Source organism: Trachurus trachurus (genome assembly GCF_905171665.1).
Source record: "Trachurus trachurus genome assembly, chromosome: 16".
In the NCBI taxonomy this organism is placed as follows: Eukaryota; Metazoa; Chordata; class Actinopteri; order Carangiformes; family Carangidae; genus Trachurus; species Trachurus trachurus.
The window spans coordinates 24,839,781-24,857,209 of NC_139902.1; the positions used below are offsets into that span (position 1 = coordinate 24,839,781).

At 41.9% G+C, this 17,429-nt stretch overlaps 1 protein-coding gene across 3 annotated transcripts in view; it reads left to right on the forward strand.

The window, feature by feature from the left end:
* usp45 (ubiquitin specific peptidase 45) overlaps positions 1-17,429 on the forward strand; it is a 33,023-nt gene that overhangs the window by 3,083 nt on the left and 12,511 nt on the right. For 2 of the 3 annotated variants that reach the window (XM_083990461.1, XM_083990462.1), the window contains exons 5-8: positions 686-786; positions 8,506-8,657; positions 10,058-10,153; positions 11,119-11,249. In XM_083990461.1, coding sequence (XP_083846587.1) covers positions 686-786; positions 8,506-8,657; positions 10,058-10,153; positions 11,119-11,249 — 480 coding nt within the window. The remainder of the gene's footprint in view (positions 1-685; positions 787-8,505; positions 8,658-10,057; positions 10,154-11,118; positions 11,250-17,429) is intronic. The other variant, XM_083990463.1, reaches the window with a different exon arrangement.

The window sequence follows — 17,429 nt, forward strand, 5'->3', positions numbered from 1 at the left end:
AAGGGCAAAATTCAAGATGGTTTGGTGGTTTGTGCAATAATTCAACTGTGGTTGTTCATGTTGTATAATAATAATAATATAAAAAAAAAGCCAGGTCAGGGGGTATTTGCTATTTTTATAGTCCTCCTTGTGCTAATGAAAATGTAAGCTGACATGTGTGAGCACATTCTCCGATAGCTGACGCTGCCTAAACACTGTTAAGGCTTTGCCTGTTTTACTGTCACACTGAATAAAGAGAGTTCAGCATGCTGGATATTAAGCTTGTTTGATTCCCTAATTCTAATTTTTACAGATGCATCCTCAAAGTAAAAGGTGCAGTTAATGCCATCAAGCTAAACGAAATAGATAAACACATTTCTTTTAAAAAAAAAGAACATAATAGGCACCAGTGATTTTATTGATTTGTTCTTGCAGACCACATTTTTCAGGGCAGTTTCAGTGTGTGTTATTTTGGTTCATGTAAAGTACATAAATAATAGGTTTTAACCACAAACCTAGAATTAAATGCCTTTTCACTCCAGCATGGTATTTGAAGGTGATGGCTTTCCACTTCAGCCAAGTAATTCTATCGTCAAATAATAGTTCATTTCAGCAGTAGTTTCTTAAGGGCTGTTAAACTCCACAGAAACTTAAAGTGTTTTTTTTTCTGTCTGTGTGTGACTATGACCCCCTCTCATTGTAACAGGTGTTTTGAATGTAATGAGGAGCTCTCCACTCACTGCAACAAGAAGGCTTTGGCTCAGTCCCTGGACTTTTTACAAAAGCACTCTGTCAAGGCAACGTCAGGTAAGGTGTTTAGTAAGGTTCTGGGGGTCTGGCCACCTACTGATATTGAATTAAGTTTTTATTCAACATGGATGCCCTCACTGCAATTTCAGCAAAGCACAAGTTGGCTCTGCTGGAGTTTTGCACAAACCTTTATTTAATCTGGCTACCTTGTCTTTATTTGAAGTACAAAATGGGTAACCTTGAACGCACACAACTTGTTATGATAATGACATATTGATGCCACATAGTTTTGTGTGATAATCTGCTGTGGCGAATCCCAAACACGGCTTTTGTACCTGAATTCCAACACACATACCCAGAGTATAATGTGAGCAGAGTTAAGTGAATGATCTACTTTTCCCCTGAGACACCATGACCGCATAAAAGACTATTATTGTCTGTCTTGATGGACTGATGGTCACACAGGCTACATATTCATAATTATGAATAAGTCAGGAGAGACTCACTGCAGGACACCCGCTCCCCCTGGTGGCAGTGGTTGACCGAATCTCTGGATTTAACCTGTGGTACCCAATGAAGAGAAAGCCTGTGTAGAATTATTAGCTGCTGCAATGTGATGGGTGTGATCTCTCAGTGTTACAGACATGAGGATAGAAGTGATTTTGCTTTGAGAGCCCCTTTTTATGCTTTATTAGAGCCATAATATTATCTTTGACATTAAAAAGTAGCATGTACATCATCATCAGCATGTAGACTGCTTAAGAGTAAACCATTTCATACTTTGTTCATACTGATGTTTGACAGCTTGACTGTATACATACTTTCAGTCTTCTCTTCCTTTTACTTTAGTCAGACCACCTGAGTCCTCCTCCCCCCCAGTCAGTCAACCATATATTTATTACAACCCCCCCTCCTTCTCTGTACTTACACATGTACACCTTCTGTTGCTGCCTGCCTGCTCTGCTCCTAGCTTGTGCTGGCATGCTGAGAGGCCTCTTAACAGTCTGTAGCCGATCAGGGTGGTGGGCATCATCACTTTTAGTCTCACTGGCTGCCTCAGCTTAGCCCCCTGCCCGGTGCCTAGTTGCCAGTGGCCAGTGGCCAGAGGCCCAGACCCAAGCCCCAGCCAGGCTGATCCACCCTTAGTCTCTCAGCCACGGCCGACTGTAGAGTTGTGGGTTTAATGCCGCAGCAATCCCCCACCCTGCGTGTCGCATGATTGCACACATTAGAGGAATTAGGCGCCTGAGTGATGCTTCCCGGCTGGGTTCCCTGAAGAACAAGAGCAGCTGCGTGGGGTTCAGCCTCTGTTCTGTCGCTCTTTGTCTTTCCATCACTATCTGTTTCTGTCCCCTGCTTCCTCCGCTGAGCTGCTGTATGTCTCACCACCTCTGGGCCTGTGTGCTGCACTAGTGAGAGCCAGGACCCTCAACAAGTCAGAGCGACTAGATCCTAACAGCTGGAGTGCACTAACTCTCAGTGGACACACACACACACACATATACACGTACACAGAAACAAAATAAGTTGAAATACCCTGTTTTCCAGTCTGTCTTATACATGTTCTTGCCATTATAGATAAAGTGATAAAGTGAATTCTCTTGACACAATGTTTTCTTTGAGCACTGAGAGCACAAGCTCTTCCTTGAGCTCCTCCAAGTACATTACATACCTGAGGAATTTGTACCTTCCTGTCCTGTATAGTTTTTGTTGTGTCAGACCTCAGAAAGAGAGAATTATTCAAATTGGTTGGCACATGTACATTGTCAACATTACTGTTACTCCTGACTTCATATTGTTGATGCAAGTTTTTCTCCACAATAGGCAATATTCATTTTTAAAATCATATATGCCTCTTCTTGAGCCAGTTAGGCAAAGGCTGTGACTGAGCGCTGTGCTCTGCATGTCCATGTTTTGGTGGAGCTGCCCTGTAGTTTCAGTGGGGCCGACCAGGAGTCCACTCTCAGCAAGAAACAATCTGATGAGCTGGACAGTCTCTTACTCCAGCTTTCCCCTTTGCCTCTTTAAATTACCTGTCACCTTTTCTTTCCACCCAATTGTTCCACACCGGTTGTCCAAATGGGTAGAGAAGCGGGCAGCCACTGTTGTAGCAAAATAGACTGCCGTTGTCTGTTGAGGAGCTTGTGAAATTGCATTTCAGTGTGAAGGCCAGGTTTTCAGAAAAAGCTGCTGTTTTTTCCTATAGACCCCAAGCACAAAGGAGCCCCAGCAAGGATTTTTTTTTTTTTTTTTCAGAATCCATAATAATTTTGTACAACAACAGCTCAGTGAAGAAAGAAAGTCGATTAACTGTGCTCTCTCACCATCAAGGCCTTCAGCTCAAGTACCAGAGTCCCAGTAAAAAGCTAATTGACCTCAGGGAGCTTAGACTCCAGCTTGTAACACAGCTGGGGAGTCTTTGTGGAGCAAATTAAAATGTTGGTTCTGAATAGTTGTCAGAGCTTGATTCTCATTGGATTCAGTCAGTTCTTTCTTGTTTTATGTTACTCTGTGTTATCAATCACTGTATTACAGTATCTACTGTAGGTGTTGCTATAATATGCATGTTACAATTGTCTTTTTTTTTTTTACATTTTGAGTTTCAATAATCAAAAACTATTTTCTCATGTGATGCTAGAGGTGTATTACCAGAATCATAGCCTGTAGAAATGATTGTTCAACGGATTTGATTTCTAACTCTTTGCTTGGAGAGAGAAGGTGTATCTATTAAACACATGACCTTCCTCTTTTTCCAAATACACCTGGTGAATAAAGATAACAAAATAAATAAAAGAGTAGGTACAGCTCAATATGTGTGCAGTAGAGCTGGCAAAATATTGGATATCTGGATATTTAAGCCCTTTAATAATATGTAGATTCTATGTATTTATACCTTTTTTTTTCCAGAAATGTCTTTACTGGGGCTTTTGGAAATCTCTAAGTCAGAAGAAAAAAGACCAGACCTCACAGATATTCTTTTACAAAACATGAACAATGTGAATCCTAATGTGATATTTCATGTGCAGTTCTGGTGTGGCTGTTCAAAATAACCAACACATGAAATCAGCAGAGTGAGTTGTCAGTCATGGTGTGTGGAGCACATCTGTTGTTTTCCAGCTTCCTTTTGAAACTTGAAGAATTGTTCTTTTCCCCTTGTTCCCACAACGCCAAACACAATAACACATCTTCACAGATTGCAGCTGACGACAATGAAACGCACAGTCAAGTTGCAAAAATATGACAGTGCATAGATAGATCTTTATTGTCACTGACTCTGCAATGCGTAACAAAATTGCCACCATGTCCACTCATGGTGCTTAAAAGGGAAAAAAAAGTACATATCAGAGAGAGAGAGAGAGAATCCCAGCTTTTCATCTGTATCTCATACACACGCAATTTGTTATTTCATCTTTGAAATGACAAATTAAGTTCACAATTTCCTCCTGTGATGATGCTGGAACTGTTTTAGCATGTTTTGGTTGTGTGCTGTACATCACGAAGTTTTAGAGTGATGCTGTCTCTCCATTGACCTCTCCTGAAAGAATTGGTCAAAGATGAAGGGTATACCTGTAGTGGATCATTTTTACCCTTTTTATTCACCAGGTGTCCTGCCTCTGGTTGTTGATTTTGGGAACCACAGACAGTCTTCAGTGTTACCCTCCCAGTTTAGCTTCAATAGCCAGTAAGATGCTTGTCCCCTGGTGGTGCTTTCACAGATGTAATCAAGGGTGATTTTTGTCTTTATTCCCACCACCGCACATGAAAGTAGGCCAGATAGTGGGTAGCAAAATCTGTGTCTCTATGAGTGTGTGTGTTTGTGTGTGTGTGTGGCTGTAAGTAACATGGCACAGGGTCCTCTTGGCCTCAGATGGCAAGGAAACAGGCTTTTCATGCCCTGCAGTCACAACAAATTAGTGAATTAATAAGACATTTGGTGTTGCCTGGCCTTCCTCTTGACTGCCTGCTCTGCATGAAGGGAGCTGGCCTTGACCCTCCACACTGCTGCACTACGAGTGAACACGGAGGCATGAAGCCCACTGGCCATACGATTGGGTGGTTTCTCAGCCCAACTGTGAACCATATTAAAGAGAGGACTTAGGGAATTAACAGAATCTTGTTTTGCACTTTCTTAAATAAATGGTTTGTTTGTTTTTTACAAGGAGCAGCTATTAGACTTCAAAATGCCCATTGTGTTAGATCCAGGAACAGTAAATTTAAGGGAGTGTTTATGACATTGTTTCATGATCTTGAAGCTTCTTAGATGAAGTCCAGCGATGGCTTTGCTTCAGACTGACGCACCCCAAAATAACGCAAATAAATGCAAGACTGAATAATCTGTTTTTACGAGAGATTTCAGCCAAGCTTGTTTCTTTTTCTTTTTCTTTTCCCAAGCACTCCAATGCTGTTCTGTGCAGAAGTAAACAAGTCCCATGTTTCTTTGTGTATCTCTTGTGTGAAAAAGAGCAGGCATTGCAGGAGGTGTCGGTGAACATGCATGCATGTGGACGAGCTAGAGCACCGTGATGCTTTCCTCTGCCCTGGGGAAAGGCTCTGCAGTGTCACTGCTGCCCATACTCGGTGGCTGAGCAAGGAGGGCCAGGTGGTGGTGCCGAGTGCAGCACAGTCAAGCGTGGACACAGTGCATGCTGACATTTGCCTTCGCTGACTGCTGCAGGGAGAGGAAAAATCTGCTTTTCCATATGCTTGTGCTCATTGCAACCCTTCCCTCCACCCACTGCCCCCTCCAACTGCCCTCCTCTGCCCCCCCCCGACCCTCTCCCCAGTCTCAACCAGATGGCTCCCTGAACATTGTTTACCTTGGGTGACGGTCCCAGATGCAGAGTGTGTCCGTCGGCATCCCCATTCCGCCCAGTTAGTTTCCTCATTCCTCTGCTCCCTCTTAGCTCCAGTGTCAGTTGTGGCTCTTCGAGTTGAGCAGCATTAAGTCTGCTGATTTTGGATCTCTGCTCACAAACACCATAACAAGTAGACACACTCATTTACACACTCTTTCTTTCCCTCCACTTCTTTCTCTTTGGCTCAGTTGTTTGCACTTGCACTTGCGCATCACTTCACACCTTCCTAGTCTCACACCAAATCCAATACTGCTCAGTTTGTTTTTCCTGAGTGGGGCTGCAATCATTCCCCATCTCCACTTGTTTTCCATGCATTGTGTATGAGTGTTTGTGTGTGTGTGTGTGTGTGTGTGTGTCGACATATGGGAGCTCCCTTATGGCTACATATTGAAGATGGAAATAGACCTCCAGATGTTCCCCCACACAGAGGGCCAGATGCATTTAGCACCACTGGGTGGAGCGCCACAACAGCATGTCGTCCCAGCAAGCTGAACCTCGCCCTTCTCTGTCCCAAATCTACCGCGCCACCGCGTTCTCTTATCATTTCTCACCAGAGTTTAACATCGGAGAGCAAATGCAAATTCCCAATAACCAATCTGTTGGACAAAAAGTTGCCCTTCCATTTAAGTGCAATTTGATTGAGTATAAAATGCAAGTTGCCAGGCCAGGAGTAAAAAGCCCAAGGTTCGCATTCCACCGACTGTGACCAGGGCACTCCTGCTAATGTCCTTGGCCTTGAAGGGGAAAAGCTGTATGTTTAATAGCTTTTTCAGCAAATGTGTTGTGCACAAGGAGTGGGTCGATGAATTGAATATGTGCTAAGGCAAGGCCATTTGTGTGTTGAGGAGAAGCACAGTGAGAGTAAAGGTGCAGGTTGTTATGATGATTATGGCGGTTTAGCGGTTCAACTGAATTTCTGTAGCCGGGGCACGTGTGGGTTCAGGCCAGCGACCTTGTTGCTAGCCTGCTCTCTTGACTGGCTTCTATAGCTGAAGTGCTCACGGGCCAAACTTTTTTGTGTTTGCCAGTGTTTAGTTGATTACTCTACTACAGCCTGTGGGGCCTTGAGTTTTTACCTTCAAACCCTTCAAGAATTTACTATTTGCACTGTGCACAGATGTTTTGTTATCAGGAAGCTTTTGTAGTTTTATTAAGTACACATCAGAAAATTCACTCAGCATTTCTAGCAATTGTTGTAGTTGTACAGCAGCAGCAGTCATATTCAGGTTCTTTGTGGTTTACGATTTTATGCAATTAAAAAAAAAAAAAAAAGTTTTCTGGTCAAACAGTAATAATATGATGCAAAAATTGGAAATTCATGCAGGAAAGCTAGAAAACCACCTTTATATTCTGTACCGCTTATTAATACTTCATATGATTGAATTCCACTTGTTTTTCTGCGCTCACAAGTTAGTTATGCAAGCTGAATTAATTTCTAGTGATTATATTCAAGAGTTTGTTTCTTCTACAGTTCTAGTGTGCAGCTATAACTAATAACTCCCTGTGGCTGAAAAGGTGCACGCATTAGACCTTTTTCTGTGTCCATGAGATCACAAATAATCTGCCAGAGCCACAGAGATCAGATGGACCGTGCATTACTTTACTGTACCAAGTTTGTCATTCGTTATGGAGCCTGCATGAAGCTGAATGTCTGAGCTTTGCTATGTCTGTCTAATGTCTCCTTGCCTTAATTTGCACCCTCCTGAGCAGCACATCTCCCATTGATCTCCTTTACTCGACTCTTAAATCCATTAGTACCACCTCCATCTGTTCATATTCTAACTGAACGTAGTGGTGTGCTCACTGCTCGCACATATTTTTCTTTTCTCAAATGCAGCAACCAATATCCAACACAATATAGTCATGTAATATGGTTACCTATAAAACTTGGGGACTTGTTGATTCTTTGGCAGAGAGGTTGTAACACTGATAATGCCGACAGTTGTAATTTGTGATTGTAGCGTAGTAGCAGATTTGCCTGATTTATGTACAGTGAAAAGAGTCAGTGGCTGTTTTACTACTTCATTTGAAGATTGTGCTTAGTTTAGTGTGATGTTATGTATTGTAACTGAGCCATAGAGGTTTGTTGTTAGACCCAAAACTGAAACTTTAACCTCTCTATGAACTTTCTGATAGATGCTTTTGGTTTATTACCCTGTATTCTTTTTTAATAAACAAAGTGTGTGCATGAGGATTTGATCCTCCTCTCTAATCTACATTCCTCATTGGCTACAAACATGTGTTATTGGTATGGAGTCATCGTGGTGTTAGCTCTTTTGTTAGCTGCTGGCACACCATCCCATCGGCTCGCGCAGCTCACAGCACCGACTCAGGTCTAGGACTATCTGTGTGTCACTGTAAGAGTCTGACCATCTGTGTCTTAGTCGATGTTTAAGGTTAGTTTTCATTGGTGATCAGGAGGAACAGCTGGCTGCGGAGAGCCAACCCCAGCCCCCACCCCCACCCCCCTCCCTCACTAACCAGCGGAAACTTCTACAGCTGTCATCTGCTTTCCCAAATGACCCAGCTTTCCTTCCAGCTGCCATCCCAGCACTCTGCTCCCAGCTCCAGCCTCGCTTCAAGGCTAGGGCTAGGCCCAATTTTTTTCCCTTTTCCATATCTAGGCACATTCCCAATTTGAAGGAATCTGAATTTTTCCAATTGCAAGGTCGACTCCAACACTCAACCGTGTCGTCAAGCCAGCCACCATCTCAGCTGCAGCTTTTGAGCTTCTCTGCCAAGTCTTGGTGCAGAAATAGCTTCAAAGTAAAGGCCAAATCACTGTTTAGAAATGGAAACTTTAATACGAGTGCCACATGTTGGAGCCTCATAATCCATTCAAGACTTTTGTTGCACTGTGTCACTTGCATTATTTTACCAATATACTGTACATGAGGGTTTTTTGTGTTTGTGTTTCCAGCAGCATCGCCCAAGATCATCAAGCTGCGAGAGGAACCATCAGATTACTCTGAGCCACCCAGAGGCAAGAGTCCAGCCATCAACACCACCTTGGTTCCTGTCAAAGGCATCAGTAACCTTGGTAACACCTGCTTCTTCAATGCTGTCATGCAGGTTGGTATTACTATCAGGTCAAATGTGTTTGCATGTTAGCATTTAGGGGGGAAAAGCACTCAGTATATAGTTTAATAATTTCTATTATTCTATTATGCAAAAGAAGTATTGCACCACTTAGTCAGAATAAATACTGTATTAAAGAGCAAACATAGGCATTATTACAAGTATCTGTCTGTATGAATCTGAAACATGGATCAGATTATTTTAAAGTGGATCTCTCACTGAAGATTACCTGCCAACCAGTTATTGCTGTATCTCAAGAGACATAATGATAGCCTAATGAGTCACAGAGATTTTCAACCTGAACATGGTTGTAATATGAATATGTATGCCTTTGACAATGCATAAACACTTTTCAAGTGGTGCTTTTTCTCCACCTGGCCTATAGCAACCAGACTGTGTCCTTACAATGACTGTGGTTGTAAACAGACTAGGCCTTGAGATCATTCAGAAGTATATTCAACGCTGCAGCAGTAAATGCAGAGCACAGAGTACATTCACCTGCCTGTGTGTGAATGGCACTCAGTTGGTGCAGAGCATGTTCGCCATACAACACAGCCAAAGAGTCTCCCCAGTCTTTCTCTGGTCGTGTCATGGTGACTGCAAACTGACATGCCTCTTCAACAATGAAGCTGTTTTTTTCCGCCATTTTGTTAATCACCCTCAGGGCCTTCCTCGTTGATTGAAATTCGAGTGAGCGCGCTTTACATGCTTTTCCCTCCCTCTCCCTGTCTGTTTGTATTGTCTCCTTGAAAATTGCAATCTTTTTGGTGAAAACACATAATTGTCACCGGATGAGCTGTGTCTGCGTTCACAATGCCGGCTCCATTGTGTGTTTTCCATAGCAACTGTCTTCATTGCCAGGATGTGACAAAACAAATATCTCCTGAAAGGGAAGGAAAAGATGCTTCTCTAACATGAAGGGACAATGACTGCTTCGGGCTATCTCCTCACCAAGGATCTTCTCTACATTTCAAACTCGCAGATCTTGGACAAATTTGAAAACCCTCTTTCAGAGTAATGAACTCACCACAGGTTCCCTAAATCCTCCTAAAACGGAGATAACATTTCACAAGGTTTTTTTTAATTGACCACCTTGAATTGACACCAACTATGTGCAGATGCAGTTTCATATCTTTTGGAGGATTTTATCTTTTTGGTTGTTGGTGTTATTTCCTCTTTAACAAATTGCCTGTGGGTCTTTTCACTAGATGAATAATAAGACAAGTGCATACGACCAGTTTTTTTTGCTGCACTGATTTCTCTAAATGGTTTTTCAGCTATTGACCCAATGTCAAACCTGAACAACACCTCTCCTCTGTGCCATTCAACACACAGTTAACGGTTAATTAAATGTTATTAAATACTGTGAAAATAATTGTATTCTGTCCAAACAGAACTTATCGCAGACGCACATGCTCATTGACCTTATCCAGGAAGTGAAGGAGAAGGGGTACAAACTGAGGATCTGCCCCCCTGTCGAGACCAATCTGGTACAGTCTCTCTTTCTTTCTAAAGGGCAAATGCCAATTACTTGGTTTTTAGAATGATGATTCTTTGTAGTCATTATATCTGTCATATTTGTATCAAGTAAATTATATTTGACACACACCAGAAATAATAATAAAATAACTTAAAATACAGTATATAAATGTGATTATAATTAAAGTGCATTCTTTGGGATTTTTTAACATTTCATGTTTGAGGAGGTAAAATTCATGAAACCTGTTCATGAACATTTACGGTAGCTCTTCTGATAATATGTGATAAATTCAATATTCATTTAAAGCAGATATCAGTGGAATGTTTTTGTTAATATAAGTCCTAAATAGTCCTATTTTCCGTCAGCAATCACTTACATGAAGTATTTCAGCCTAAACACGAGTCTCTCCGTCACTCTGCTCTGCTGTAACTCGAGGAGAAAATTTTCCTTGTGGGATACAAGTGTTATCCAATGAGGAGAGAGAACGGCATGAAGGGCTGTGTGTGCAGCCAAGGGATGCGCGTGAATGTGGTGACGTAGCACGAGGACCAATTGATGCCTGACAAGGGCGGGGGCTGCTAACTCATGGTGCGTTCAAAGAAACTCGTACTTTGTGTTTTTCCTTCCTGTGAAGTCATACCAGTTCGATCTGGTACGAGTTCACGGGTCGGAAGTTACGAGTGGCCGTTATAGGGAACTTTCACAGACAACAGGATGGTAAAAACACGAGCTACGGGTTACCTGGAATGCTACCAAGTCGTAGTTGTGACTTGAAGCTGTAACTTACGGTTTCAAAAGCCTGCCTTGAACGCAGCATTAGCCGAAACGGCCGTGAAGCTGATATCTGCTTTAAGTAAAGTACCATATATAACCAATTAAAATTTCTAAACAAACTGACAGTACCCAAATCAAATTATAGCGTAACTTTGTGCTGACCTCCACATTTATTTTCATTTTTTTCTACATGCTTTTCAGAATCCCCTGATGGTAACCCTGCCCAGTCCAGAGTCTCTGACTGCAGCCATGTTCCTCTTCCTTCAGAGCATGAAGGAACAAGGAAAGGGCCCAGTCAATCCCAAGATCCTTTTCAGCCAGCTATGCCAGAAGTAAGGCTCTACCTTTTATATACTAGTAGTGAGTTCACTCCATCCTTGATCCTCTTGTCTGGTGCATTCATTCATGGAACACACCTGGGTATCCTAACACAGAGCGAAGCTAACAAACATAAAGTGTAGAAACTGTAAACTGTTCTCTGCAGGATATTTCAATGGCAACAGTTTTGCAATAATAGAAGCTAAACTGAAGGAAAAGCAACTGTTAGTCTTGCTCCAGTGCATACTAATAGAGGACATAGATTATTTAATAAACATTGAGGTTAGAACAGAATTAGTTTGTATAATGCCTTACATGAAATCACACTCTCACTTTCTACTCTGTATGCAAATATTTTATTTCAAGGTCACTGAAGTTGTTACTTCCGCAGTTTTCTATTATTGCAGTGGCAATGTATAACACAGGAGCCACAGCTTTCACCTGCTTTCATCCCCTCACTGTGGTGGTGACCGTTTTAACCAGCCAGACCCAGGTAGCACCTGGTCCCAGCTGAATGCCTTTGACGCACTTTAAGCTCAACACGCACTAAACATGCTAAAAGAACCGTAGCTTGGTAAATGCCCGGCAGCAGCAGCAGCAGCAGCAGCTACCTATTTGTAGCTCTTTCTGCTACTTGCCACACTGCTGCGCCACCTGTGTCATGTTTTATCCAAAGCAAGGTCTGTTTGACAGCCAGAAACACGGCGGTACCTCTGTGCGGCTGTTTTGCTGTCTTTTGTGAACAGTGTGAATGTTTGGTTGGCTAGGTTCTTGTTTGATCATGGTACACTGCTGGTTGGGTCCACTATGTGTGTGTGGGGTCTTGCACTGTTTAGTAGTGCAGGTGGGTGACCAGGGCATTTAATGTTGGATGACTGGATCCATCTCTGGTGTGGCTTTGACAGTTATTCTGGTACCTAGCTTTCATCAGACAGGCCTGTGTGTGTGTGTGGTTGTGTGTTTGTGTGTGTGTGTGTGAGGGCTGCCACCTCACCTGGTACCACCTCAGCCTGCAACACACATGCAGGCAATTGTGCATTCAGACAACGGAAATTGCACGCACTCTGATGCGCTCACACGCATCTAATTGCAAGTAGGGTTAATCTATTCCACTGCATTTGAATAGACAGATATGACTTTAAGCCTCAACACCCATTACCTGCATGGCACACTTCTACCGCAGGTGAACTTCTGTTAAGGCCAGCATGTAATTGTTTTGTACATCCATACAGTAAATGTGCTGTTTATAACAGGACTGAGTAGGCAGCTGTTAAAGTTTAACAAAACATATTAATTTTAACTTCAAATTTATGATTTAGACTGTTCACTGAGGGTTATGTGTAAAGCAACACTGCTCTGTACTGCTGTAATGTTTGTTGCTGCTCAATAAATGCAGTTGAAATCTAATAAATTGGTCAGATAATGAGAATACTCAAAAATAAATACGGTTGAAAATCCCATGCCTAGTATATGATGCTGTAATATTCACTCACATGTTTTGCAGTGCTGCAGAAGGTAAGGTAGAACATAAAATGTGAAGAAGTTAAACAAACAGCCTGCATCGTTTCCTATTAAAAAGTCGCAGATGTAGATGGGAATTAATTATAGATTAACAAAAAAAGAAGTTTTGATACCAAAAAATAATATGAATAAATTAATGTGTTGATCACCTGCTCTCACTTTTTTAAACTTTAATTTTAACACATTCGTCAGAGCTTCAGGCATTCACCAATATTAGGTGACAAAATGCTCTGCGCGTCTTTTGCCAAGAATTCACCAGTGGTGTCTTTGTTCTGTGTGACCTTGTTAATGTTTCTGAAATACCTTTGAATTTTACCTTGTAGTAATGAGAGATTTGAGTACTCGGAGAGATACCAGCAGGTAAAACAAATTCAACAAAGTGGTTGCACACCAAAATGTTTGTATCAGATCAGATGTTTTGATTGTGAAAGTACCAGTAAATCAAGATTAATAATGTTTGGGATTTCTTGGTTCTCAAACAGACTGTGACTTTGCAAAAGCTTTTCCAATCTTGCTGAAAGTGAAAATACCATTGATTCCCTTACATAGTCTCAGTAATTTACTGTGTACACAGCATTTCTTTGTTGCTTATGATTGTAAATTGAATATCTTTGAGATATTTTGTTGGACAATACAAGCAATCTCCAAGAATCACCTTGGGATTTTTCAGTTTTTTGGAATGTTGCAGGCTGAACATTTTATTTGTTACTCATGAAACTGAGTGTTGATGAAAATAATCACTCATTGCAGTTTGGATATACGGTGCAGGGTGCATTCAGAAATGACTCAGACTTCCTCATTTTGTTCATGAAGAAAGAAATTAGAGAAACATGAGGTAAATTTCAAGAAATAATGAGACTAAATATTGATGTTGTGCCAATTTGGGTTTTTGATTGATACAGATCAGACTGAGGACAGGGAACGGTCGATTTAAATCATTTTCACTTTAGGGTGAAAAGATGCCACAAAATGACAGTAAATCTTTACCAGTGACACCATGTAGTCTTTTTTATTTTAGAATTGACTGATTTCTTCAGTTTTTTCCATGTGAGCATTTTTTAGGATTTGCTGGTTGTGGAGGAGCTGGAGATTTCTGACACTCTGAAGATCTCAATCATATTACTAATATTATTCACTCTACCATCCACAAAGTGTTCACAATTGTGGATGCATTCTGAACTCGCGGTAGCCTCTCGTATGTTTCTCTTTTTGTCTCCTCCACACGGCGGTTCCTCTGCATACATTCAGTCAGGTCGAAATCTTTGAGCTGAAACGAAAGGGTCAAGAACCGCTCCTATTTATTAGGAAATTTTCCTCAATTGTTGTAACCTTTGTGGCGGCTGCGCTCTGTAAATATAGCCTGTCGTGCTCACTTGTCGCTGCCAGCTCTTGTCACTCCAAGAGGGTTGAGTCTGCCCTTGACCCTTGGGGGGCTGAGAGCACGTTCCATTTCTCTTTCACTGACTTTACCCAGTGTGTTTGTGTTGACAGGCAGGTTAATAAAGCTTTCTGGCTCAGATCGGGGGCCAGTTTGAGTGTTTATGTCCAACACTGGAGTCAGATTGAGCCCAGTTATGTGCGTGTGTGCACATCCGTTTGACCTCAACCAGCTGAGTCCCCCCACAGCGGGGCCATTGTCCTCCTCCTGCCTGCAGAAATGCTCTGGTCTGTGTTTGCTCCGGTGCCAAGTTATGTGGGTTGAATGGTCAGCACCACGCTCTCTATCTGGTGCCAGTGACGGTCCCATGCTGCTCCTCTGAATAACATTTAATTAAAGGGCCGAACAGTATTTTTCATTTAGTCTTGAGAAGCAGAAATCTTGGGTCACCTATGAACCGAGGTCTTCATGCAACATGCATCACTAGTTATTTATGTCAGATTATATACAGTATTTTTTAATGCATTTTCTGTACATTTCTATGCGTCAGGGCAGGCAAGTAGGCCGTCATGTATTCATGTGTATTCATGGACATCTGCTTCTCTCAAGGACTGATTCAATTTAAAAGACGGTGACTGGACTTTCACATTTCAAGAAATGAAAAGCACCCTGGGTCTCGTCTCCATCCATGTGCTGCGTATAAATGTCCCCATAGTCGCAGCTTTCCAGTATTGCTCATACTTCTTTATAAGAGGCCCTACAGAAACATCCCTGACAGAAACTGCACAGGACATCAATAGATTCTATCTAGGGCCCGGGCGTCTATTTTGTAGTGTGTTCATGTGAATTGTATATTTTTACTGTTTGATAAGCTACTCAAACATTGTGACTATATCATGATATAGCAGCATATGTCCCTGGAAATACAGTGAGAATGTCACATGTTTTTGTACCAAACATGCATTGATGGAAACCATTTGGGTGTTGCAGTCAGTTTGTGTGAAAAAGAGCATGTTTGGCTGAGAGCCTCCATGTTGTACAATATGATCACAACACATGTACCAAATCAATGTCAGAACTGTCAAAAATGTGACTGTACTTGTTTTTCATACACCTAGGGGTTGTAGACACTAGAGGTGCAACGTTGGAGGAATAATCCTGACATCAAATGCAAAGGGAAGAAGTAGAGAGGCAGACAAATGTAACTCACACATTAGTAAAAACCAAAATGTACATTATAAAGTGTATCAGATGTCAACAGTGTTAATTCAAACCAGAAAACCAGTGATCTTCTGTCACTCTTGTCGAGTATTTAGATAAAATCAGATTTCACAAATTCACACACGTCAGTTTGTCTACAAAACACATTTTTTATGAGCATATTGTGTCACATTGCTATAGTTCATGGCTGTGTGAGTAAATGTCGTGTGAATTTATGTTTGTGAACTGTGTGTGGGTGCATTGTGTTGTTCATACATGTGTGTTTTTTTTTTTTTTTTGGGGGGGGGGGGGGGGGGGGGGGGGGTTGCTTGTGTGGTCTTGTGTCTGGTACTAACTCATCCGGCTATTAATTGTGTTAGCACCGCAGCTGTTTGCATTGGCCAGATTGAGAGCAGCGCTACAGGGCCCTTCTGCTTCTCTCCACTGGGATGAGCTTCCAGACCTCCTCATTCCCACTGATCCCAACCAAGCTTTTCTTTTTTTTACTCTATATTGCTCTGCGTTTTTTTTCTGCTTTTTCCCCCTATCTCACCCATTTCATATCTGTTTGCCTTATATTTCTATCTCTCAGTAACCCTTCTCTCTCTCTCTCCTTCTCTCTCTCGGGAGATGACAGGCTAGTTAGTTAGTCGAACAAGAGGGAGACATTCCTTCACATGCTGTTCATTTTTGGAGCTGGCGAATAAATGGCATATGTGTGCTCCCCCCACCATCTACCCCCACCCACCCCCCTGTCCAGCCCTCTCCATGTGTCTGCACGAAAAGGGCATAAGAGACGGAGCGTGTCAGCGTAGCGGAGTGGGGGTGTGACTCTGGGCTCCTCCAGACCTCCTGGTTATGACCTGTGTTGAGGGCAGGTGGTCGGCCATCTCTCCCCCAGCCTTGGACGTCTACTCTTGAGCCACATGTCAGCAGCTCCTCTTGAAGAGATGATTGATTCACGTACTGTAGTGTGAATTCTTTCAATACAGTAAATTATGAATATAACATTAATTACAGCCAGATAATCATGACATAAAAAGATTTTTAATCAATCAGTTGACTTATTTTAATTTAATAATATCTGTCATAATATCTGAGTTCATTAATTTGACCTTGAATAAATTTACAGTCTGGCTCCTTCTTTACAACATTTTGTATTTTTATAATCTTGCCAGACCACACATGATACAGTCTGTGCCTTTCAAAGTGATACTGTTTATGAAGTACCTGTAAAGGAACTCCTTAGAGCTATCAGAGGAGTTAATCCCCACCCCCCCCCTCCCCTCCCTACCCCCAAACATCATCAACAACTGACCGATGCTCTTCTCTACCCACAAATGTGGCCTCTCGGAGTGTGTCGTGTCGTGTGTGCCTGTTGGACCAACCTGTCCTGTGGTTATGTGGCTGGCTTGGCCCAACAGGTTGCCGTGGCTCCAGCCTTGGCTGCCCATCTGCCCATCTGCCCCTGGCATCTGTCCTCACATCTGCTTCACCATAGATGGCCAGAGGACCGACCCAAGGACAGCCTCCCCTTTAACAACTTCGACATGAATGTCCAGGGTGACGCACCCCTTCCTGCTTTGCTGACAAAGTACCCAGTAGTACATTATGGGAATAAAAGTACAGCCAGAGTATTGGAGCTCTGGTGTAACTACCAGTTATTGTTGTCTTTTTTCTGTGCAGGCCAATTTGACCTTGCAGTTGAGCACTGAATTTTTCAAGAATTCATAACTGAATAAGATATAAAAATCTGTTAAAAAAAGTTATAAAAAAATCAGTGAAATCGTTTAAAATTGTACAATTATAGTAAACATGTTAACAGGCAATATACCAATCAAATAATCGATTAAAGCTCAAGAGTTTTTTTGCAGGAAAGGGGAGTCATGTTGTAGTAACTTATATCATTAGTGTCCAATTTAAGGAGGAGTTGTTTTTTTGTTGTTTTTTTCCAATTTTTATTCATTGATTGATTTTATTATTCTTAGGTGCAAGCGGATGTTAGTTGATAAGTTGGTTTGTAGACTGCTAGAAGACCCAGAAGTGAAAGAAATGTCCATAATATATCAATGTTACAGACTCCTTTTTTAGTGTT